Source organism: Rhinoraja longicauda, chromosome 37 (assembly GCF_053455715.1).
Source record: "Rhinoraja longicauda isolate Sanriku21f chromosome 37, sRhiLon1.1, whole genome shotgun sequence".
Classification (NCBI taxonomy): domain Eukaryota; kingdom Metazoa; phylum Chordata; class Chondrichthyes; order Rajiformes; family Arhynchobatidae; genus Rhinoraja; species Rhinoraja longicauda.
Genome location: NC_135989.1, coordinates 4,041,421 through 4,065,301, shown reverse-complemented (window position 1 = coordinate 4,065,301; position 23,881 = coordinate 4,041,421). Strand labels below are relative to the sequence as shown.

The window sequence follows — 23,881 nt, the reverse complement described above, 5'->3', positions numbered from 1 at the left end:
TATAGATTTCTCTGTGGATGGTGAAAGATAATGTGCCATCTGGCAGTGAACAATAACAAGTTTTGATTCACAGTGATAAACAAATGTGCAAGACTTCCTGCAGGTTATGTGTATCTGATAGATTACGTACATCTAAATTTGATTTTATACCATATTGTGAAACCCTTGGATTGGAAAAAAACATTGGACTTGCTTTAGGAAGGGCAAATTCAGTCGCGACATTAAAAATAAATCTTGTCTTGATCTGCCTCTCCCAAATTACACTTCACTCTAACACTTGCACCCAGAGTTGATATCTTAGTTTAGCTGTTTAACAATGAAGGAAGCTTCTTCCTTTTGTTTCCCTGAGGTTAGGTCAATACGCACAATGGCTTGGGACGGTAGAGTTGCTGCCTCACAGCACCAGAGACCCGGGTTCCATCCCGACCACAGGCGCTGTCTGTACGGAGATTGTACCTTCTCCCCGTGACCTGCGTGGGTTTTCTCCGGGCGCTCCGGTTTCCTCCCACACTCCAAAGACGTGCAGGTTTGTAGGTTAATTGGCTTTGATAAAATTGCAAATTGTCCCTAGTGGGTGTAGGATCGTGTTAGTGTGCGGGGATCGCTGGTCGGCGCGGACTCGGTGGGCCGAAGGGCCTGTTTCCGCCTGGAACACTCTGCCAATGCAATTGTGGCATTTAATAGGCACATGGATGTGCAGGGATTGGAGGGATATGGATTCTGTTCAGGAAGATAAGAGTTTGTTCTGGGCAGCACAAGCCATGTGGGCTGAAGGGCCTGTATCTGTGCTGTGCTGTTCCAGGTTCAATGTGAAATCTCAGCCTCGATCTCATAGAGTTATAGAGTGATACAGCATGGAAACAGGCCCTTCGGCCCAACTTGCCCCATCTACACTATTCCCCCTGCCTACGATTGGCCCATCTCTCTCTAAACCTGTCCTACTCATGTACCTGTCCAACTGTTTCTTAAACGATGGGATAGTCCCAGCCTCAACTGCCTCCTCTGGCAGCTTGTTCCATACACCCACCACCCTCTGTGTGGAAAGGTTACGCCTCAGGTTCCTATTAAATCTCCCCCCCTCACCTTAAACCCATGTCCTCTGGTCCTCGATTCCCCTACTCTGGGCAAGAGACTCTGTGCATCTACCCGATCTATTCCTCTCATGATTTTGTACGCCTCTATAAGATCTCCCCTCATCCTCCTGCGTTCCATGGAATAGAGACCCAGCCTACTCAACCTCTCAGGCCCTCGAGTCCTGGCAACGTCCTCGTGAATCTTCTCTGTGCCCTTTCCCAGTGAATGGAGGATAGAGCAAAATATCTCCTCCTGTTCTTTTTGGTTTTCATGAAAAGATCGTTATGCCTGAGCAGCGGAAGAATCAGCGGTCATGGATATGTGTAGGAAGGAACTGCAAATGCTGGTTTAAACCGAAGACAGACACAAAATGCTGGAGTAACTCAGCGGGTCCGGCGGCATCTCTAGAGAGAAGGAATGGGTGATGTTTTGGGTCGAGACCCTTCTTACGACTGAGAGTCAGGGGAAAGGGAAATGAGAGATATAGACGGTGATGTGGAGAGATGTAGAACAAATGAATGAAAGACACGCAAAAAAGTAACGATGATAAAGGAAACAGGCCGTTGTTAGCTGTTTGTTGGGTGCGAACGAGAAGCTGGTGCGACTTGGGGGAGGGATGTAGAGAGGGAATGCCGGGGCTACTTGAAGTTAGAGAAGTCAATGTCCATACCGCTGGGGTGTAAGCTGCCCAAGCGAAATATGAGGTGCTGTTCCTTCAATTTGTGCTGGGCCTCACTCTGACAATGGAGGAGGCCCAGGACAGAAAGGTCAGACTGGGAGTGGGAGGGGGAGTTAAAGTGTTTGGCAACCGGGAGATCAGGTAGGTCCAGGCGAACCGAGCGGGGGTCGGCACAGTAGGAACGTGTGTGTGTGAGCGGCGGTGGGGAGACGGTGACTGCTTTGCCTGGACAAGGGTGGTGCTGCTTTAAGAGCAGGTTCCACCCTGGATGTTATGCATGTAGTTGGTGCTGGGCCAGACAGTGCTTGAGTGCAGGGACACACAGCTAGTGACAGTCCGCCTGCCTGCACGTCCGCCACCCGTCCTGCAGCAGGTACCATGAGCCGGAGTCACTACCAGCTGCTCTGGGGTGAGTACACACAGCGGCAGCCTACACAGTCTCACCCCTCTCCCCACTAATGCCCACCCCTACCTCCCTCCCCTCACCTTCACTAACCCACCTCCCTCCCCACACCAACTCATCAACTCACCCCACTCTCCACACTTGCTGCACATATAGTTTAGTTTAGTCTAATTTACTTTTAGTCTAATTTAATTAAATTAATTTAGTCTAATTTAGTTTTGGTCTAATTTAATTTAATTCATTTAGTCTAATTTAGTTTTAGTCTAATTTAATTTAGTCTAATTTAATTTGATTAATTTAGTCTAATTTAGTTTTTAGTCTAATTTAATTAATTTAATCTAATTTAGTTTTAGTCAAATTTAATTTAGTCTAATTTAATTAAATTAGTTTAGTCTAATTTCGTTTTAGTCTAATTTAATTTAGTTTAATTTAATTTCATGTGATTTAATTCAATTCAATTTAACTTAGTTATTTTAGTTCAGTTTACTTTAATTTAATTTCATTTAATTTACCATACGACACAATACGATACGATAGAACTTTATTTATCCCAGCTGGGAAATTGATCTACCAACAGTTATAAAACACAAAATACATGAAACAACTAGTTTAGTTTAGTTTAGTTTAGTTTAATTAAGCTTAATTTAATTTAGTTTAGTGTAGTTTAAATTAGTTTAATTTAATTTTGTTTAATGTAGTTTAATTTAGTTTAATATAATTTAGTTTAGTTTAATTTAATAGTTCAGTTTAGTTTAGTGTAGTTTAATTTAGTTTAATTTAATTTATTTTATTTTATTTAATTTAACAGTTTAGTTTAGTGTAGTTTAATTTAATTTAGTTTCGTTTAATTTAGTTTCGTTTAATTTAATTTAGTTTCGTTTAATTTAATTTAGTTTCGTTTCATTTCGTTTCATTTCATTTCCTTTCGTTTAGTTTAGTGTCACATGTACCGAGGTGCAGGGCAAAGTTTTTTTGTTGCATGTTAACTGGTCAGCGGACTGGTTATAATCGATTACAATCAAGCCATCGACAGAGTACTGATAATGGATAAAACGTATAACGTTTAGTGCAAGGCAAAGTCCAGTAAAGTCCAATTTAAGATATTCTGAGGGTCTCCGGTGAGGTAGATAGTAGTTCAGCACTGCTCTCTGGTTGTGGTAGGGTGGTTTAGTTGCCTGATAACAGCTGGGAAGAAACTGTCTCAATCTGGAGGTGTGCGTTTTCACACTTCTGTACCTCTTGCATGATGGGAGAGGGGAGAAGAGGGAGTGGCCGGGGTGAGACTGGTCCTTGATGATGCTGCTGGCCTTGCCAAGGCAGCGTGAGGTGTCGATGGAGTCAGCGGAAGGGAGGTTGGTTTGTGTGATGGTCTGGGCTGCGTCCACAACTCTGCAATTTCTGGATGATTCAGTTCGGGACACTTCTTCAGATTTATCCATATTCTCCAGAAATGCTGCCCGCCCACCAAGTTACTCCAGCACTTTGTGTCTTATTTTTTGTAAACCTGCATCTGCAATTCCTTGTGCCTATAGGTCTTTATTGTAATTCTCAAACTATTAATTAACTGGCTATTGTATAGTTTAGTATAATTTAGTTTAGTTTAGTTTAGTTTAGTTTAGTTTAGTTTAGAGATCTAGCGTAGGGAAAGGCCTCTCGACCCACCGAGTCCGCGCCGACCAGCGATCACCACAAATTGCTCCTCAGAGGATAACGTCAGTTCTGCATCCAAGTCAGTGAATATCTTTGAGGAGGAGATAGATAGTTTCTTGATTAGTGCGGGTATCAGAGGTTTTGGGGAGACGGCAGGAGAATGGGGTTAAGAGGGAGAGATAGATCAACCATGGTTGAATGGCGGAGTAGATTTGATGGGCCGAATGGCCTAATTCTGCTCCTATCACTTACGTTCATAGGTCATCCCACTTTCTCAACCACTCCCCACACACAAGGGACAATTTTTACAGAGGGCCAGTCAGAGAAGGGTCTCGACCCGAAACGTCACCCATTCCTTCTCTCCGGAGATGCTGCCTGTCCCGCTGAGTTACTCCAGCATTCTTGTGTCTAACCCGCAAATCTACACGTCTTTGGGATGTGGGAGGAAACTGGAGCACCTGGAGGAAACCCACCTGGTCAGACGCAAAATGCTGGAGTAAATTAGCGAGACAGGCAGCAACTCTGGGGAACATGGACAGGTGACGTATCGGGTTGGGACCCTTCGACAGACTGGTCACGAAACCCACGTGTTCACCAACATCTGGATAAAACGTGCAGCTGTTTTCTAGGTCCTCTTGATCCAGGTCCTGTTTTCTAGGTCCTCTAGGTCCTCACTGTCCTCTTGATCCAGGCTGCGGTCTCTCCAACGCTGGGGACATCCCACGAGGTTGGTCTCCAGTTAGAGGTGACCCACATCTAGGGTTGCCAACTGTCCCATATTAGCCGGGACATCCTGTATTTTGGGCTAAATTGGTTTGTCCCGCATGAGACCGCCCTTGTCCCGTATTAGGCCTGGGGGGCGTTGTAGGGCCGGACACTGTAGGCCCGGACACTATAAGTCCGGACACTGTGGGCTCGGACACTAGGCCCCGACAGTTTAGGCCCCAACACTCAAAGTTTCGGACATTTTAGCTCCGGACACTAGGCCCGGGCGCCGCCTAACGGAGGTTGCGTGGCAACCCGCCTCCCGGCCCGGGTGGCTGCCATTGGTGGAGCGGGAGCACGTGGCCGCTGGCTGGGTGAGGTCATGTGGGGCGCGGAGCAGTGACGTCGCCTTTTGTCCCTTATTTGGAGTGAGAAAGCTGGCAACCCTACTTGGGTGGGATAATGCTAGTGTGCGGGGATCTCTGGTCGGCACAGACTCGGTGGGCTGAAGGGCCTGTTTCCACGCAGTATCTCTAAACTAAACCAGTTGCCTCAGCTTAAACTTGGATTCCAGCAGGGAGCAGAAACAAATATGTCCCTCAACGTGCCAAACCCATCAGAGTTCTCAGCTATCAGCACCGCCAATCTGCGCGAAGGATTTTCGTCTGAATACAACCGGCAAAAGTGTAGTCAATAAAATAACATTCCACAGGGTGACCGAGGAAGTTCACGAAGGTGGGGACTTCCTGCTTCCTCCTATTGTTATCGAGGATTCTTTGGGAAAGTGTTTTCTCAGACGGACTCTGGACCAGAGGCTTAGAGTTGCCACCATCCTCACTCCCCACATACGGGACAAGGTGACGTCACCGCCCCGCGCCCCACGTGACCTCACCCACCTGCTCCCGCTCCACCTAAGGCAAGCTGCGTCATTCACAGTGACAGGCACAGAATGCCGGAGCAACTCAGCGGGTCAGGCAGCATCTCCGGAGAGAAGGAATGGGTAACGTTTCGGGTCGAGACCCTTCTTCAGACTGAGAGTCGCGGGAGAGGGAAACGAGCGATACAGATAATGAAGTAAAGAGATATAGAACAATGAATGAAAGATACGCCAAAAAGTAACGATGATAAAGGACACAGGCCATTGTTAGCTGTTTGCCAGGTGAGAACGAGAAGCTGGTGCGACTTGGGTGGGGGAGGGATGGAGAGAGAGGGAATGCAGGGGGTACTTGAAGTTAGAGAAGTCAATATTCATACCACTGGGGTGTGGGCTGCCCAAGTGAAATATGAGGTGCAGTTCCTCCAATTTGCGTTTAGCCTCACTCTGACAGTGGAGGAGGCCCAGGACAGAAAGGTCAGTGTGGGAGTGGGAGGGGAATTAAAGTGTTTGGGAACCGGGAGATCAGGTAGGTCCAGGCGGACTGAGCAAAGGTGTTCAGCGAAATGATCGCCCAGTCTACGTTTGGTCTCGCCGATGTATAAGAGTCCACATCTTGAACATCGGATACAGCAGATGAGGTTGGAGGAGTTGCAAGTGAACCTCTGCCTCACCTGAAAGGACGGTCAGGGTCCCTGGACAGAGTCGAGGGAGGAGGTACAGGGACAGGAGTTGCCTGAACTATGGTCCAGCACGGTGGCGCAGCGGTAGAGTTGCTGCCTCACAGCGCTGGAGACCCGAGTTCAATCCTGACTATGGGCGCCGTCTGTACGGAGTTTGTACGTTCTCCCCATGACCTGCGTGGGTTTTCTCCGGGCGCTCCGGTTTCCTCCCACACTCCAAAGACATGCAGGTTTGTAGGTTAATTGGCTTCGGTAAAATTGTAAATTTTCCCTAGTGGGTGTAGGATAGTGTTAGTGTGCGGGGATCGCTGGTCGGCGCGGACACGATGGGCCGAAGGGCCTGTTTCTGTACTGTATCTCTAAACTATGGACTAAATATAGACACAATGTTCTGGAATGACACAGCGGGCCAGACAGCATCTCTGGAGAAAAGGGATGGGTGACATTTTGGATCGAGACCCTTCTTCAGACATACTTATCTTTGGTATAAGCCAGCATCTGCAATCCTTTGTTTCTGCATGATGAACTGTGGGCTGCCTTATTTCCCCGAGGGATTTGGGACTTCTTTGCACTAGTATAGGGTTAACAATTTATTGCATTTTTTTGTATATTATACCTTATCTATGAGTGCTGTTTATACAGACCTGTTATGCTGCTGCAACTAGGAATTTCATTGTTCCATTATCAGTGTTTCTTATTACAATTAAATACTCTTAACTCTTGACTCTCTCATTCTTAATGGTTATTGAAACAAGATGGAGTCTAAAGAACGTCACCCATTCCTTCTCTCCAGAGATGCTGCCGAAAGGGTTGCCAACTGTCCCGTGTTAGCCGGGACATTCCGTATGTTGGGCTAAATTGGTTTGTCCCGTATGGGACCGCCCTTGTCCTGTATTAGGCCCGGGGGGGCGCTGTAGGTCCGGACACTGTAGGCCCGGACACTGTAGGCCCGGGCACTGTAGGTCCGGACACAGTGGGCCCGGACACTGTAAGTCCGGACAGTGTGGGCCCAGACAGTGTGGGCCCAGGCAGTGTAGGCCTGGACGCTGTGGGTCCGGACAGTGTAGGCCCAGACACTGTAGGCCCGGACACTGTAGGCCCGGACACTGTAGGCCCAGATGCTGTAGGCCCGGACACTGTAGGCCCGGACACTGTAGGCCCGGACACTGTAGGCCCGGACACTGTAGGCCCGGACACTGTAGGCCCGGACACTGTAGGCCCGGACACTGTAGGTCCGGACACAGTAGGCCTGGACACTGTAGGCCCGGACACAGTGGGCCCGGACACTGTAAGTCCGGACAGTGTGGGCCCAGACAGTGTGGGCCCAGGCAGTGTAGGCCTGGACGCTGTGGGTCCGGACAGTGTAGGCCCAGACACTGTAGGCCCGGACACTGTAGGCCCGGACACTGTAGGCCCAGACGCTGTAGGCCCGGACACTGTAGGCCCGGACACTGTAGGCCCGGACACTGTAGGCCCGGACACTGTAGGCCCGGACACTGTAGGCCCGGACACTGTAGGCCCGGACACTGTAGGTCCGGACACTGTAGGTCCGGACACAGTAGGCCCGGACACTGTAGGCCTGGACGCTGTAGGCCCAGGGGGAGCTGTAGGCCCGGACACTGTGGGTACGGACACTGTGGGCCCAGACAGTGTGGGCCCAGACAGTGTAGGCCTGGATAGTGTAGGCCTGGATAGTATAGGCCTGGACACTGTGAGCCCGGACAGTGTAGGCCCGGACTGTGTAGTCCCGGATACTGTGGGCCCGGACAGTGTGGGCCCGGACAGTGTAGGCCTGGACAGTGTAGGCCTGGACACTGTGGGCCTGGACAGTGTAGGCCTGGACAGTGTAGGCCCGGACACTGTAGTCCCGGGCACTAGGCCCGGGCAGTGTAGGACAGAAGAGTGTAGGCCCGGACACTGTAGGCTAATGGAGTGTGTTCGGGGAGCGGGGCCGAGAGTGTTCGCCTATTGGAGGTTACATAGCAACTACTTCCCAGCACAGGCGGCTGCCATTGGTGGAGCGGGAGTGCGTGGCCGCTGGCTGGGTGAGGTCACGTGGGGAGCGAGGCGGCGAGGTCACGTTTTGTCCTGTATTTGGGAGTGAGGAAGTTGGCAACCCCTAGCTGCCAACCCTTACTGAGTTACTCCAGCACTTTGTGTCTATGTTCGGAATAAAAACCAGGTCTGCTTTGCCCTAAACAAATGATGCCGGATGGATTTCCTTTGGTAAATATTCCTGAAGCGGTCTGGTATTCTTTAGGAAAGAGCTTCACAATTAGGACCAATTTGGAGAACATTCCCACTGCAAGGATCAAAGCTGTCCGCACCTGCCCAAGGTTGCCAGGTGAATGAGGTCATCTCCCTTGTTCCCATACTCCGGCAACCACTGGCTAATCATGACTCAACTCTGGAGCTGAACTATAGCACATTTAAAAACAACCCACGTTGACCAAAGTGCTGTACATCAGTTCAGGTACTAAGAAACGAACATACAATGGCACACAAACATAACAGCACATACATAAACAGTTCACAGCACCCCCTCAGAGGGTCTCAAACGCTAGGGAGTAGAAATAGGTTTTGAGCCTGGACTTAAAGGAGTGGATGGAGGGGGCAGTTCTGATGGGGAGAGGGATGCTGTTCCACAGTCTAGGAGCTGCAACCGCAAAAGCGCGGTCACCCCTGAGCTTAAGCCTAGACCGCGGGATAGTGAGTAGCCCCAAGTCGGCCGACCTGAGGGACCTGGAGATAGAGAGGGGGGTTAGAAGAGTTTTGATATGGGGGGGGGCAAGCTAGTTTAGGGCTTTGTATGTGAATAGGTGACGTTTCGGATCGAAACTTTGAAGAAGGATATTCTTGCTATTGAGGGCGTGCAGCGTAGGTTTACTAGGTTAATTCCCGGAATGGTGGGACTGTCGTATGTTGAAAGACTGGAGCGACTAGGCTTGTATACACTGGAATTTAGAAGGATGAGAGGGGATCTTATCGAAACATATAAGATTATTAAGGGGTTGGACACGTTAACATTAAGGATAGCGGAGTCAGGGGGTATGGGGAGAAGGCAGGAACGGGGTACTGATTGAGAATGATCAGCCATGATCACATTGAATGGCGGTCGGTGCTGGTTCGAAGGGCCAAATGGCCTCCTCCTGCACCTATTGTCTATTGTCTATTGTTAGAGGCAGGAAACATGTTCCCAATGTTGGGGGAGTCCAGAACAAGGGGCCACAGTTTAAGAATAAGGGGAAGGCCATTTAGAACTGAGATGAGGAAAAAAAAATTCAGTCAGAGAGTTGTGAATCTGTGGAATTCTTTGCCTCAGAAGGCAGTGGAGGCCAATTCTCTGAATGCATTCAAGAGAGAGCTAGATAGAGCTCTTAAGGATAGCGGAGGCAGGGGGTATGGGGAGAAGGCAGGAACGGGGTACCGATTGAGAATGATCAGCCATGATCACATTGAGTGGCGGTGCTGGCTTCGGTTTCCTCCTCCTGCACCTATTGTCTATTGTCTATTGAAACTTCTTCAGACTGGGCCAGAGACCCAGGTTCGATCCTGACCTCGGGCGCTGTCTGTGTGGAGTTTGCACGTTGTCCCCGTGACCACATGGATGCTCCAGTTGCCTCCCACATCCCGAAGACGAGCGGGTTTGTAGGCAAAGGTTTAGGTTTAGGTTTATAATTGTCAGATGCACCGAGGTACAGTGAAAAGCTCAGTTGTGCATGTTATGCAAACAGATCAGAGAAACCATACACAGATACAATCAGCTCAAACTCAAGCACAATAGGCAGAGCAAAGGGGGAGATACAGAGTGCAGGATATAGTTCTCAGCATTGTAGTGCATCAGTTCCACAGACAAAGTCCAATGTCCGTAATGGGGTAGAGGTGAATCGGACAGTGCCCTGGCTTATGGAAGGGCCGTTCAGAAGCCTGATAACAGAGGGGAAGAATCTGTTCCTGAGTCTGGCGGTGCGCGCTTTCAAGCTTCTGTATCTTCTGCCAGACAGGAGTAGGGAGAAGGAGCAATGTTCTAAAAAACATTGAGGTGAATCAGTGACCCAGCGGTAGAGTTGCCGCCTTACAGCGAATGCAGCGCCGGAGACCCGGGTTTCATCCCCACTGCGGGCGCCGTCTGTACGGAGTTTGTACGTTCTCCCCGTGACCTGCATGGGTTTTCTCAGAGATCTTCGGTTTCCTCCCACACTCCAAAGACGTACAGGTTTGTAGGTTAATTGGCTGGGCAAATGTAGAAATTGTCCCTAGTGGGTGTAGGAGAGTGTTAGTGTGCGGGGATCGCTGGTCGGCGTGGACCCGGTGGGCCGAAGGGCCTGTTTCCACGCTGTATCTCTAAACTAAACTAAACTACTCTAGCTTATAGAAAGATGGAGGTGGGTTAATCGGCCCTAAGTAATTTGCCCCTAGTGTGCAGGGAGTGGATGAGAAAGTGGGGTAATGTAGAACTAGAGTGAACGGGTGATTGCTGGTCGGCATGGACTAGGTGGGCCGAAGGGAAAAATGTGTAGGAAGGCTGGTTTAATGTGCAGATGCTGGTTTAAATCAAAGATAGGCATTGAATGCTGGAGTAACTCAGCGGGACGGGCAGCATCTTGGGAGAGAAGGAATGGGTGACATAGACATAGAAAATAGGTGCAGGAGGAGGCCATTCGGTCCTTCGAGCCAACACCGCCATTCATTGTGATCATGGCTGATCATCCACAATCAGTAACCCGTGCCTGCCTTCTCCCCATATCCCTTGATTCCACTAGCCCCTAGAGCTCTATCTAACTGACCGTTCTTCAGACTGTTTTCATGCTGTGTTGTTTAATGAATTCATTCAATCAAGCTTCAATCTTGTTTCCGTTTTACTTTTGACAGCCCTCTACTTTGGACATGCTGTGATCAAACCTCCAGTCGGTGCCCAGCCCTGCCGGCCAGGATTCCAGCTTGTAGCAAACATAGACTGCATTGGTGAGTCACAATCAAACGACTGGACAAGCTAGATGCAGGAAGCATGTTCCCAATGTTGGGCGAGTCCAGAACCAGGGGCCACACAGTCTAAGAATAAAGGGAATGGCCATTTAAAACTGAGGCGAGAAAAAAACCTTTTGTTTCCTCCCACACTCCAAAGACGTGCAGGTTAATTGGCCTCTGTAAATTGTATTTTGTGTGTGGGATGATCCCAGAGACCCGGGTTTGATCCTGACTACGGGTGCTGTCTGTGCGGAGTTAGCACGTTCTCAGTGTGGCAGTGCAGCGTAGGTTCACCAGGTTAATCCCCGGGATGGCGGGACTGTCATATGAGGAAAGATTGGAGAGACTGGGCTTGTATTCACTGGAGTTTAGGAGGATGAGAGGGGATCTTATAGAGACGTATAAAATTATAAAAGGACTGGACAAGCTAGATGCAGGAAACATGTTCCCAATGTTGGGGGAGTTCAGAACCAGGGGCCACACAGTCTAAGAATAAAGGGAATGGCCATTTAAAACTGAGGCGAGAAAAAAACCTTTTGTTTCCTCCCACACTCCAAAGACGTGCAGGTTAATTGGCCTCTGTAAATTGTATTTTGTGTGTGGGATGATCCCAGAGACCCGGGTTTGATCCTGACTACGGGTGCTGTCTGTGCGGAGTTAGCACGTTCTCAGTGTGGCAGTGCAGCGTAGGTTCACCAGGTTAATCCCCGGGATGGCGGGACTGTCATATGAGGAAAGATTGGAGAGACTGGGCTTGTATTCACTGGAGTTTAGGAGGATGAGAGGGGATCTTATAGAGACGTATAAAATTATAAAAGGACTGGACAAGCTAGATGCAGGAAACATGTTCCCAATGTTGGGGGAGTTCAGAACCAGGGGCCACACAGTCTAAGAATAAAGGGAATGGCCATTTAAAACTGAGGCGAGAAAAAAACCTTTTGTTTCCTCCCACACTCCAAAGACGTGCAGGTTAATTGGCCTCTGTAAATTGTATTTTGTGTGTGGGATGATCCCAGAGACCCGGGTTTGATCCTGACTACGGGTGCTGTCTGTGCGGAGTTAGCACGTTCTCAGTGTGGCAGTGCAGCGTAGGTTCACCAGGTTAATCCCCGGGATGGCGGGACTGTCATATGAGGAAAGATTGGAGAGACTGGGCTTGTATTCACTGGAGTTTAGGAGGATGAGAGGGGATCTTATAGAGACGTATAAAATTATAAAAGGACTGGACAAGCTAGATGCAGGAAACATGTTCCCAATGTTGGGGGAGTCCAGAACCAGGGGCCACAGTCTAAGAATAAAGGGGAGGCCATTTAAAACTGAGGTGAGAAAAAAACTTTTTCACCCAGAGAGTTGTGAATTTGTGGAATTCTCTGCCACAGAGGGCAGTGGAGGCCAATTCACTGGATGAATTTAAAAGAGAGTTAGATAGAGCTCTGGGGACTAGTGGAATCAAGGGATATGGGGAGAAGGCAGGCACGGGTTACTGATTGTGGATGATCAGCCATGATCACAATGAATGGCGGTGCTGGCTCGAAGGGACGAATGGCCTCTTCCTGCACCTATTTTCTATGTTTCTATGTTTCTCTTACTCAACCTTGTAATACTAACAGGTACATATGAAACCGGAGCAGGTCATAAAGTCGTAAGTGATAGGAGTAGAATTAGGCCATTCGGCCCATCACGTCTGCTCCGCCATTCAATTTACAGTTGACAATTTACTGAAGCCAATTAACCTACAAATCTGCACGTCTTTGGGATGTGGGAGGAAACCGGAGCACCTGGAGAAAACCCACGCAGGTCACGGGGAAAACGTACAAACTCCGTACAGAGAGCACCCGTAGTCAGGACTGAACCCAGGGCTCTGGCGCTGTGAGGCAGCAACTCTACCGCTGCGCCAGGTGACTTGGTAGTTTGAGCTGAGGGAACCAGCTCCGTCCGATCGAAGGTACTTACAAGTGATGGGAGCAGAATTAGGCCATTCGGCCCATCAAGTTCAGTTTAGTTTATTGTCACGTGTACCGAGCGAGGTACAGTGAAAAGCTTTTGTTGCGTACGTGCTAACCAGCCAGCGGAAAGACAATACATGATTACAATCAAGCCATTTACAGCGTATATATAGATACATGATAAACGAATAACATTTAGTGCAAGGTAAAGCCAGCAAAGTGTGATCAAAGATAGTCCGAGGGTCACCAATGAGGTAGATAGTAGTTCAGCACTGCTCTCTGGTTGTGGTAGGATGATTCAGTTGCCTGATCACAGCTGGGAAGAAACAGTCCCTGAAGTCTACTCTGCCATTCAATCACGGTTGATCTATCTCCTAACCCCATTCGCCTGCCTTCTCCCCAGAACTTCTGACTGTTGCCCAAAGATGTATTATTGTTTGGGGTTTCTCAACTTGCTATTCAGTCGTATCTGAGTGTTGTACTTACTGTGCTTCGACTGGTGTTGATGGAGGAGTTTCTGGGCTTATATTTTGTTTTATTTTTGTTTCTGTTTCGGGTGTGTAGTGCGGTGTTGATATTAACTTTAACATCAGGGAAAGGCAGTCTGCTTCAAAGTCAGGAAGCCAGCCGTTCCAAGAAAAGGGAGACTGTAGCCGGGAACTTCCAGCAGGATGAGCTTCCACTGAAAATTCCAGGGCAGGGGTTGACGGAGTTTAGTTAAAGCGGGCGGCACGGTTGGGCAGCGGTAGAGTTGCTGCCTCACAGCGCCAGAGACCCGGGTTCCATCCCGACTACGGGCGCTGTCTGTACGGAGTTTGTACGTTCCCCCCGAGACCCGCGTGGGTTTTCTCCGGGTGCTCTGGTTTCCTCCCACACTCCAAAGACGTGCAGGTTCGTAGGTTAATTGGCTCCAATCAAATTGTAAATTGTCCCTGTAGGAAAGAAAAACATCAGATGTTGGTTGAAATCGAAGGCAGACACAAAATGCCGGAGTAACTCAGCGGGTCAGGCAGCATCTCTGGAGAGAAGGAATGGGTGACTGATGTCTCAGACTGAAGACTGAAGAAGGGTCTCGACCCGAAACGTCACCCATTCCTTCTCTCCCGAGATGCTGCCTGACCTGCTGAGTTACTCCAGCATTTTGTATAAATTGTCCCTAGTGTGCGTGGGATAGTGTTAGTGCGCGGGGATCGCTGGTCGGTGCAGACTCGGTGGGCAGAAGGGCCTGTTTCCGCGCTGTATCTCCAAACTCAACTAAATGGGGCATTGAGAATCGTGGAGTGAATGTAGATTGGTGGAACCCAGAACTAGATCCTAGATGGATCCTAGATCTAGAACTAGGTGGATGGGCTGAATGACCTGTTCCATCCCACTATCAGACTGCAGGAGCCATTTATGTTTAGACCAACTGCTGTGGGCATATTATATTATTTTGTCTAGATATATCTTGCCGTATTGTTTTGGATACTTAGGGGCGGTCGTTAGCCAGAACAGGGTGGAGTATATTATGGGTACAGGGGCTGGGAGGAGTTAGATACAGGGAAGTAGAATCTACAGTTCAAACCAGACCTGGGAGCAGATGGGGAAAAGACCTGGAGACCTGGGACCAGAACAGAGACAGAATAGCTAGCTACGACTTGCATGCGAAATAAGTACAGCCTGGTATGTTCGTCTCCTTGTTAGACAATAGACAATAGGTGCAAGAGTAGGCCATTCGGCCCTTCGAGCAAGCACCGCCATTCACCATGATCATGGCAGTTGTATAGGGCCCTAGTGAGACCGCACCTGGAGTACTGTGTGCAGTTTTGGTCTCCAAATTTGAGGAAGGATATTCTTGCTATTGAGGGCGTGCAGCGTAGGTTTACTAAGTTAATTCCCGGAATGGCGGGACTGTCATATGTTGAAAGACTGGAGCGACTAGGCTTGTATACACTGGAATTTAGAAGGATGAGAGGAGATCTTATAGAAACGTATACGATTATTAAGGGGTTGGACACGTTACAGGCAGGAAACATGTTCCCAATGTTGGGGGAGTCCAGAACCAGGGGCCACAGTTTAAGAATAAGGGGTAGGCCATTTAGAACTGAGATGAGGAAAAACCTTTTCAGTCAGAGAGGTGTGAATCTGTGGAATTCTCTGCCTCAGAAGGCAGTGGAGGCCAATTCTCTGAATGGATTCAAGAGAGAGCTAGATAGAGCTCTTAAGGATAGCAGAGTCAGGGGGTATGGGGAGAAGGCAGGAATGGGGTACTGATTGAGAATGATCAGCCATGATCACATTGAATGGCTTCCCCACAAATCTCCCAGCTCCCCCCCACACCCCTCACTCCATCAGTCTGAAGAAGGGTCCCAACCAGAAACGTCATCAGAGACGTTGCCTGACCCATAGAAACATAGAAACATAGACAATAGGTGCAGGAGGAGGCCATTTGGCCCTTCGAGACAGCACCGCCATTCATTGTGATCATGGCTGATCATCCACAATCAGTAACCCGTGGCTGCCTTCTCCCCATATCCCTTGATTCCGCTAGCCCCTAGAGCTCTATCTAACTCTCTTTTAAATTCATTCAGAGAATTGGCCTCCACTGCCTTCTGAGGCAGAGTTCCACAGATTTACAACTCTCTGAGTGAAAAAGTTTTTCGTCATCTCCGTTCTAAATGGCCTACCCCTTATTCTTAGACTGTGTGGCCCCTGGTTCTGGACTCCCCCAACATTGGGAACATTTTTCCAGCATCTAGCTTGTCCAGTCCTTTCGTAATTTTACACGTCTCTATAAGATCCCCTCTCGTCCTTCTAAACTCCAGCAGGTTCGAGGTTTTCAATGCTGTTTTCTGTTTGTTTCAGACGTGGATGAGTGCGCTGATGGTGCCAGTAAATGTGGACCGTACAAACGATGCGTCAACGCAATTGGCAGCTACAACTGCGTCTGTCCGCCAGGGTTCAATATATACACTAACGACCCAACGAGGTGTGAAGGTGAGGCTTGGGTGTAAATGTGGTCACCAATGGCCCGCAGAGAGATCACTGCGTTTCATCCCCGTGTACATGGATAGGACAGCTTTGCCAAACACGGGCAGGTGGGACCAGTGTAGCTGGGACATGTTGGCCGCTGTGGGCAAGTTGGGCCGAAGGGCCTGTTTCCACGCTGTGTCACTGTGATTCTGCGACTCCAGGACACTGGTTGACTGAACACCAGCCTCCTCCTCCACCTCCCCTCCCTCTTCCCACGTCAACAGGCCCGTAAATTCCAAGCTGGACAAGTCACCAAACCTTTCCCACACTCTTACCCTTCATGCACCCGTGACCAGGGCCCTTCAGCTACTGTTTAGTTTAGTTTAGTGGAGTTTAGTTTTAGTTTTAGTTTCACTTAGTTTAGTTTGGTTCAGTTTAGTTTAGTTGAGTTGAGTTGAGTTGAGTTGAGTTGAGTGTAGTGTAGTGTAGTGTAGTGTAGTGTATAGTGTAGTGTAGTGTATAGTGTAGTGTAGTGTAGTGTAGTGTAGTGTAGTGTATAGTGTAGTGTAGTGTAGTGTATAGTGTAGTGTATAGTGTAGTGTAGTGTATGTAGTGTAGTGTAGTGTATGTAGTGTAGTGTAGTGTAGTGTATAGTGTAGTGTATAGTGTAGTGTATAGTGTAGTGTAGTGTAGTGTATAGTGTAGTGTATGTAGTGTAGTGTAGTGTATAGTGTAGTGTATGTAGTGTAGTGTAGTGTATAGTGTAGTGTATAGTGTAGTGTAGTGTAGTGTAGTGTAGTGTATAGTGTAGTGTATAGTGTAGTGTATGTAGTGTAGTGTAGTGTATAGTGTAGTGTAGTGTAGTGTAGTGTAGTGTATAGTGTAGTGTAGTGTAGTGTAGTGTAGTGTATAGTGTAGTGTATAGTGTAGTGTAGTGTAGTGTAGTGTAGTGTAGTGTAGTGTATAGTGTAGTGTAGTGTAGTGTAGTGTAGTGTATAGTGTAGTGTATAGTGTAGTGTAGTGTAGTGTAGTGTAGTGTATAGTGTAGTGTAGTGTAGTGTATAGTGTAGTGTAGTGTAGTGTAGTGTAGTGTATAGTGTAGTGTAGTGTATAGTGTAGTGTAGTGTAGTGTATAGTGTAGTGTAGTGTAGTGTAGTGTAGTGTATAGTGTAGTGTAGTGTAGTGTATAGTGTAGTGTATAGTGTAGTGTAGTGTAGTGTAGTGTATAGTGTAGTGTATAGTGTAGTGTAGTGTAGTGTAGTGTAGTGTATAGTGTAGTGTAGTGTAGTGTAGTGTAGTGTAGTGTATAGTGTAGTGTAGTGTAGTGTAGTGTAGTGTAGTGTAGTGTAGTGTAGTGTAGTGTAGTGTAGTGTAGTGTAGTGTAGTGTATAGTGTAGTGTAGTGTAGTGTAGTGTAGTGTAGTGTAGTGTAGTGTAGTGTAGTGTAGTGTAGTGTAGTGTAGTGTAGTGTAGTGTAGTGTAGTGTAGTGTAGTTTAGTTTAGTACACGACCCACCTGTCCTCTCCCCTCACCGCCCTGCCCAGTTGAGCTGGAACACCACCTGACGGCAGGTAACCCTGGACTGGACACAGAGGTGTCCCCTGGTGTTCCACATCGTTACCTGTGTGGCCACGGTTGCAGGGTTGAATGTTAGCTGAGTTTAGTTTAGAGATACAGTGCAGAAACAGTGTATAGTGTAGTGTAGTGTAGTGTATAGTGTAGTGTATGTAGTGTAGTGTAGTGTATAGTGTAGTGTATGTAGTGTAGTGTAGTGTATAGTGTAGTGTATAGTGTAGTGTAGTGTAGTGTAGTGTAGTGTATAGTGTAGTGTATAGTGTAGTGTATGTAGTGTAGTGTAGTGTATAGTGTAGTGTAGTGTAGTGTAGTGTAGTGTATAGTGTAGTGTAGTGTAGTGTAGTGTAGTGTAGTGTATAGTGTAGTGTATAGTGTAGTGTAGTGTAGTGTAGTGTAGTGTAGTGTAGTGTATAGTGTAGTGTAGTGTAGTGTAGTGTAGTGTATAGTGTAGTGTATAGTGTAGTGTAGTGTAGTGTAGTGTAGTGTATAGTGTAGTGTAGTGTAGTGTATAGTGTAGTGTAGTGTGGAGGGAAACTGGGGCACCCGGAGAAAACCCACGCAGGTCACGGGGAGAACGTACAAACTCCGTACAGACAGCACCCGTAGTCGGGATGGAACCCGGGTCTCTGGCGCTGTGAGGCAGCAACCCTACCGCTGTGGTGTGTGCAGAATTCCCAACAAAAATGTCCCTGGATCTCCGTGCGGGACTGGACTAAGGGACGGTGTTATCCAAGGCCCGATGCACCCCACTGTGGCTGTACACACTGTGGTCGCACACAACCGTGAGCGGGCAGTCACGGTGGCACAGCGGTAGAGTTGCCGCCTTACAGCGAATGCAGCGCCGGAGACCCGGGTTCCATCCCGACTACGGGTGCCATCTGTACGGAGTTTGTACGTTCTCCCCGTGACCTGCGTGGGTTTTCTCCGAGATCTTCGGTTTCCTCCCACACTCCAAAAACGTGCAGGTTTGTAGGTTAATCGGCTTGGTATAAACGTAAAAATTGTCCCCAGTGTGTGTAGGATGGTGTTAGTGAGCGGGGATCGCTGGTCGGCGCGGACCTGGTGGGCCGAAGGGGCTGTTTCCGCGCTGTATCTCTAAACTAAACCTGCTGAAGGTCCTCAACTGGGCTTCGGCCTTCTTGGTTTCAACTTCCACAGAGGTTGCGAGTGGGGGACGCACGAGACTGAGAGAGCAGGCCGCAGCTCACCATGGGGACGAGACTGTACCTCAGCGAGGGGACTCTGCAGTACCTGCCCACGAGAACAGCACAATGCCTGACAGAGAGAACGCCACTGGACCTGGCAATGGGAGTGCCACTGCATCTCATCGAGGGGTCTCTACCCTCTCTCAGCGAGGGATCTCAGCGCTACCAGACCATGGGAACATCACTGTACCTCATCGAGGGGTCTCTACCCTCTCTCAGCGAGGGGTCTCAGCGCTACCTGACCGCTGGATTACCGCTGCACGTCACCAAAGGCACGCCCCTGTATCTCGCCGGGGGCTGACCGCTGTACCTCGGCACGGTGGCGCCGCCGCAGTACCTGGCCAATGGAGCATGGCCGCACCTGGTGGTGCGAACACGGACGCGCCTGGTCACTGGAGCTCACCTGAGCCCGGAAGTGGAAACATGCCTGACACCATCAGTGAAAGTACGTCAGTGCCAGGCCATGAGCACACACCTGGACCAGGTATTGGACACACACCTGAATCAGGCCTTGAACACATACCTCAGCCAGATAACCGACACAAACCTGGGCCAGGTATTGGACACACACCTGAGCCAGGTATTGGACACACACCTGAGCCAGGGAACGGACACACACCTGAGCCAGGTATTGGACACACAACTGGGCCAGGTATTGGACGCACACCTGAGCTAGGTATTGGACGCACACCTGAGCCAGGTATTGGACGTACACCTGAGCCAGGTATTGGACGTACACCTGAGCCAGGTATTGGACACACACCTGAGCCAAGTAATGGACACACACCTGAGCCAGGTATTGGACACACACCTGAGCCAGTGAACAGACACACACCTGAGCCAGGTATTGGACACACACCTGAGCCAGGGAACAGACACACACCTGAGCCAGGTATTGGACACACACCTGAGCCAGGGAACAGACACACACCTGAGCCAGGTAATGGATACTTACTGAAGAAGTCCGCACCTTTTCGCTCTCCATTGCATAATCCCTGCATAAACAACCTAATTTAATTCACAAAGGGAGACGTGGAGGGGAAGCAAGTCTGTGCATCTTGCACTGTTGTGAAAGTGCTAATCCTTACACTGTCCTCCCCTCTCTGACCTTGTTGCTCATTCTGGATTGCACTTGTGCACCTTGGAATTTGAGTTGGATCTCTGTGCCCGACACTCCATCTTATCCTGAGTTTTGAAAAGCCCCATGTAACATTTCTTACCTGTTGGAAGGGATGGGGCTTAATTGGGATGAAAGTGATGACTGGTAGCTGTTGTACTTCGTGGTCCGGTATCTGTTATACCTTTGTTGTGACTCTGGACGGACCACGAGTACACATGTTTAGAAGGTTATCATGCTGGAGCTTATATCCAGGCTGTTTATTCTGTGGTCACCTGGAACCAGAGTGGCCACCTAATCACCTCAATCCCTTATATACACGTTACTACACAGGCAAACAAAGTAGTCCTTGTGATACAACAAAGTAGTCCCTGCAATATCACAACAGTGGCCACTAAGAGTCCGTCAGATTTGGGGGTGGCACGGTGGCGTAGCGGTAGAGTTGCTGCCTCACAGCGCCGGAGACCCGGGTTCCATCCCGACTACGGGCGCTGTCTGTACGGAGTTTGTACGTTCTCCCCGTGACCTGCGTGGGTTTTCTCCGGGTGCTCTGGTTTCCTCCCACACTCCAAAGACGTGCAGGGTTGTCGGTTAATTGGCTTCGGTAAAATTGTGAATTGTCCCTAGTGGGCCCTCTCACCTTAAAGCTCTGCCCGTTAGATTTTGACTTCCCCATCCTTGTCAACAAAAGGTTCTGACTGCCCATCCTAACTGTGCCTCTCATCATTTTATAAAGTCCTATCACATCTTCCCTCAATTTCTGCCATTCCAAAGAGAACAATCCACGTCTGTCCAACTTCAGAAGAATTGTCCAGCTTCAGTCTGGACTGAAGAAAGGTCCTAACCCAAAACTGAGGGTGGTGAATCTGTGGAACTCGTTTGCCACAGACGGCTGTAGACGTTAAGTCATTGGGTATTTTTAAAGCGGAGATAGACACAAAGTGCTGGAGTAAGTCAACGGGTCAGGCAGCATCTCGGAAGCAAGGGTCTCGACCCAAAACATCACCTCTTTATTTTCTCCAGAGATGCTGCCTGTCCCGCTGAGTTACTCCAGCACTTTGTGCCTATCTCCGGTGTAAACCAGCATCTGCAGTTCCTCTCTACACATTTTAAAGTGGAGGTTGATAGGTTCTTGATTAGTGCGGGTGTCAGGGGTTATGGGGAGGAGGCAGGAGAATGGGGTTAGGAGGGAGAGATAGATCAGCCATGATTGAATGGCGGAGTAGCCTTGATGGGCCGAATGGCCTAATTCTGCTCCTATGTCCCATGAACTAATGAAAGTTCACCTATCTATGTTCTCCAGAGATGCTGCCTGACCCGCTGAGTTACTCCAGCACTCTGTGGAACGTCACCTATCCATGTTCTCCACAGATGCTGCCTGACCCGCTGAGTTACTTCAGCACTTATAGAGTAATACAGCATGGAAACAGGCCCTTCGGCCCAACTTGCCCACACCGGCCAACATGTCCCAGCTACACTAGTCCCACCTGCCCGTGTTTGGTCCATATCCCTCCAAACCTGTCCTATCCATGTACTTGTCTAACTGTTTCTTAAATATTGGGATAGTCCCAGCCTCATCTACCTCCTCTGGTCTGAAGAAGGGTCTCGACCCGAAACGTCACCCATTCCTTCTCTCCAGAGTTGCTGTCTGACCCGCTGAGTTACTCCAGCGTTGTGTGCCTAACTCCTCCGGCAGCTCTGTGTCTTCTTCAGTCCAACCTCTCCCTGGAGCTGAAACCCCTCCTTGAAAAGTCCCACCAGCCGGCTCTCCCGACGTTGAGGCCGAGTGTATGTGTGCTTTATAAACAGAATATTGGGGAGGGACGCTGGTGTGGAGCGGGATGGGCAGGGCATTGGGTCGGGCAAGGGACCGGCTAGTGTGCCCGCCCAGCAGGGGGAGTGAGTGAATGGCAGGGCCGCTGCCCGGACAAGACCACCGGGGCACGGGGAGGGATGGCATGGGAAGGGATGGGATGGGATGGGATGGGATGGGATGGGAAGTGATGGGAAAGGTTGGGATGGGAAAGGTTAGAACGGGAATGGGATGGGATGGGATGGGATGGGAAGGGATTGGATGGGAAGGGGATGGGATGGGAAGGGAAGGGATGGGATGGGATTGGAAGGGAAGGGATGGGAAGGGATTGGATAGGAAGGGATTGGATGGGAAGGGATTGGATGGGATGGGAAAGATTGGGATGGACCGGGAAGGAATAGGAAAGGTTGGGATGGGATGGGAAGGAATTTGATGGGTAGGAATGGGATGGGAAAGGTTTGGATGGGATGGGATGGGATGGGAAGGGATGGACTGGGAAGGAATAGGTAAGGTTGGGATGGGATGGGAGGGGGTAGGGGATGTGGAGCCGGAGATGCTGACCTGAAGCCAACCCCTCTCTTGTGTTTCAGAGTCCGGCCCGGCTGCCCCGACTGCCCGGAGCCGCAGCGTCACCGCGGCCAGGGAGCCGGGGCACAGGCTGCCCAGCACTGCCCCGGACCCCCTGAACAGCACCGCCCCGGACCCCCTCCTGACCACCGGCCCTCACCAGGTAACACCAGGGCCATTGGGCACCCTCTCACTGGGGGGCAAGGGGGAGCGGAGGAGAGGAGGGGGGAGGGGAGTGGAGGAGGGGGGAGGGGAGTGGAGGAGGGGGGAGGGGAGTGGAGGAAAGGAGAGGAGAGGGGAGGGGAGAGGAGTGGAGGGGAGAGGAGGGGAAGGGGGAGGGGAGGGGAGGGGTGGGGACAGGTGAGGGGCAGCGTGGGAGAGGAGATTGGTGGAGGAGAAAGGTGTAAGAGGGGCAAGGGGTAATGACAGGTGGGGTGGGTGAAGGGTGGAGATGGGTGGGGGGGGAGGGTGGGTGAGGGGTGGAGATGGGTGGGGGGGGAGGGTGGGTGAGGGGTGAGTGGGGGGTGGGTGAGGGGTGGAGATGGGTGGGGTTGGGGTGGTCGACACTGTTGGGAGGGATGGGGTGGATGTGGGTGAGTGGTGGGTGAGGGGTGGGGTGGGGTGGGTGAGGGGTGGGTGAGTGAGGGGTGGGTGAGGGGTGGGGTGGGGTGGGTGAGGGGTGGGTGAGTGAGGGGTGGGGTGGTCGTGGGTGAGAGGTGGGTGGGGGGTGGATGAGGGCGTGGGTGGCCATGGGTTAGCGGTGGGGTGGGGGGTGGGGTGGGGGGCGGGTGAGGGGTGGGGGAGGTCGACACTGTTGGGTCTTGCCCCATGCGTTGTGGAACATCTTGCCCACCAGATGCCAGGCAGTGGGTGGTGGGGGGGGAGTGAGCGAGGGCCTGTAGTGCCAGGCAATGCCCACAGATGGCATCAGCGAGCGGCACTGACTCCCCGCCCCGCACACAGTGGGGGCTTTAACCCTCTGGCTTGTGTCTCTCCAGCCACACTCACTCCTGGGGGGCATCTGTGCTGGGACCGCCAACACCAGCCGGCTGCTTGACAAGTTATGCCCTGGAGCGGGCATTGGATTACCACCAGAGGTGAGCAGACCCCACCCTGAGACCATGCAGATGCTGCCATCCTGAGCACTGATCACGGCTGATCTATCTCTCCCTCCTAACCCCACTCTCCTGCCTTCACCCCATAACCCCTGACACCCGCACTAATCAACAATCTATCTATCTCTGCCTCAAACATAAGCCCCCCACAGCCCTCTGTGGCAATGAATTCCACAGATTCACCACCGGCTCACTAGTGGCGCAGCGGTAGAGTTGCTGCCTCACAGCGCTGGAGACCCGGGTTCCATCCCGACTACGGGCGCCGTCTGTACGGAGTTTGTACGTTCTCCCCGTGACCTGTGTGGGTTTTCTCCGAGATCTTCGGTTTCCTCCCACACTCCAAAGACGTGCAGGTTTGTAGGTTAATTGGCTGGGCAAATGTAAAAATTATCCCTAGTGGGTGTAGGATTGTGTTAGTGTACGGGGATCGCTGGTCGGCGCGGACCCGGTGGGCCGAAGGGCCTGTTTCCGCGCCATAACTCGAAACTAAACTGAAGAAATTCCCCCTCATCTCCTTTCTAAAGCAATGTCCTTTAATTCTGAGGCTGTGGCCTCT

General features: G+C 50.2%; 1 protein-coding gene across 3 annotated transcripts in view; it reads left to right on the top strand.

The window, feature by feature from the left end:
* The first annotated feature begins 2,029 nt into the window (after positions 1-2,029).
* LOC144610607 (adhesion G protein-coupled receptor E1-like) overlaps positions 2,030-23,881 on the top strand; it is a 41,086-nt gene continuing 19,234 nt past the window's right edge. For 2 of the 3 annotated variants that reach the window (XM_078429424.1, XM_078429422.1), the window contains exons 1-6: positions 2,030-2,162; positions 10,941-11,033; positions 15,827-15,958; positions 18,667-19,653; positions 22,234-22,373; positions 23,209-23,307. In XM_078429424.1, coding sequence (XP_078285550.1) covers positions 2,132-2,162; positions 10,941-11,033; positions 15,827-15,958; positions 18,667-19,653; positions 22,234-22,373; positions 23,209-23,307 — 1,482 coding nt within the window. In that variant the 5' untranslated portion in view covers positions 2,030-2,131. The remainder of the gene's footprint in view (positions 2,163-10,940; positions 11,034-15,826; positions 15,959-18,666; positions 19,654-22,233; positions 22,374-23,208; positions 23,308-23,881) is intronic. The other variant, XM_078429423.1, reaches the window with a different exon arrangement.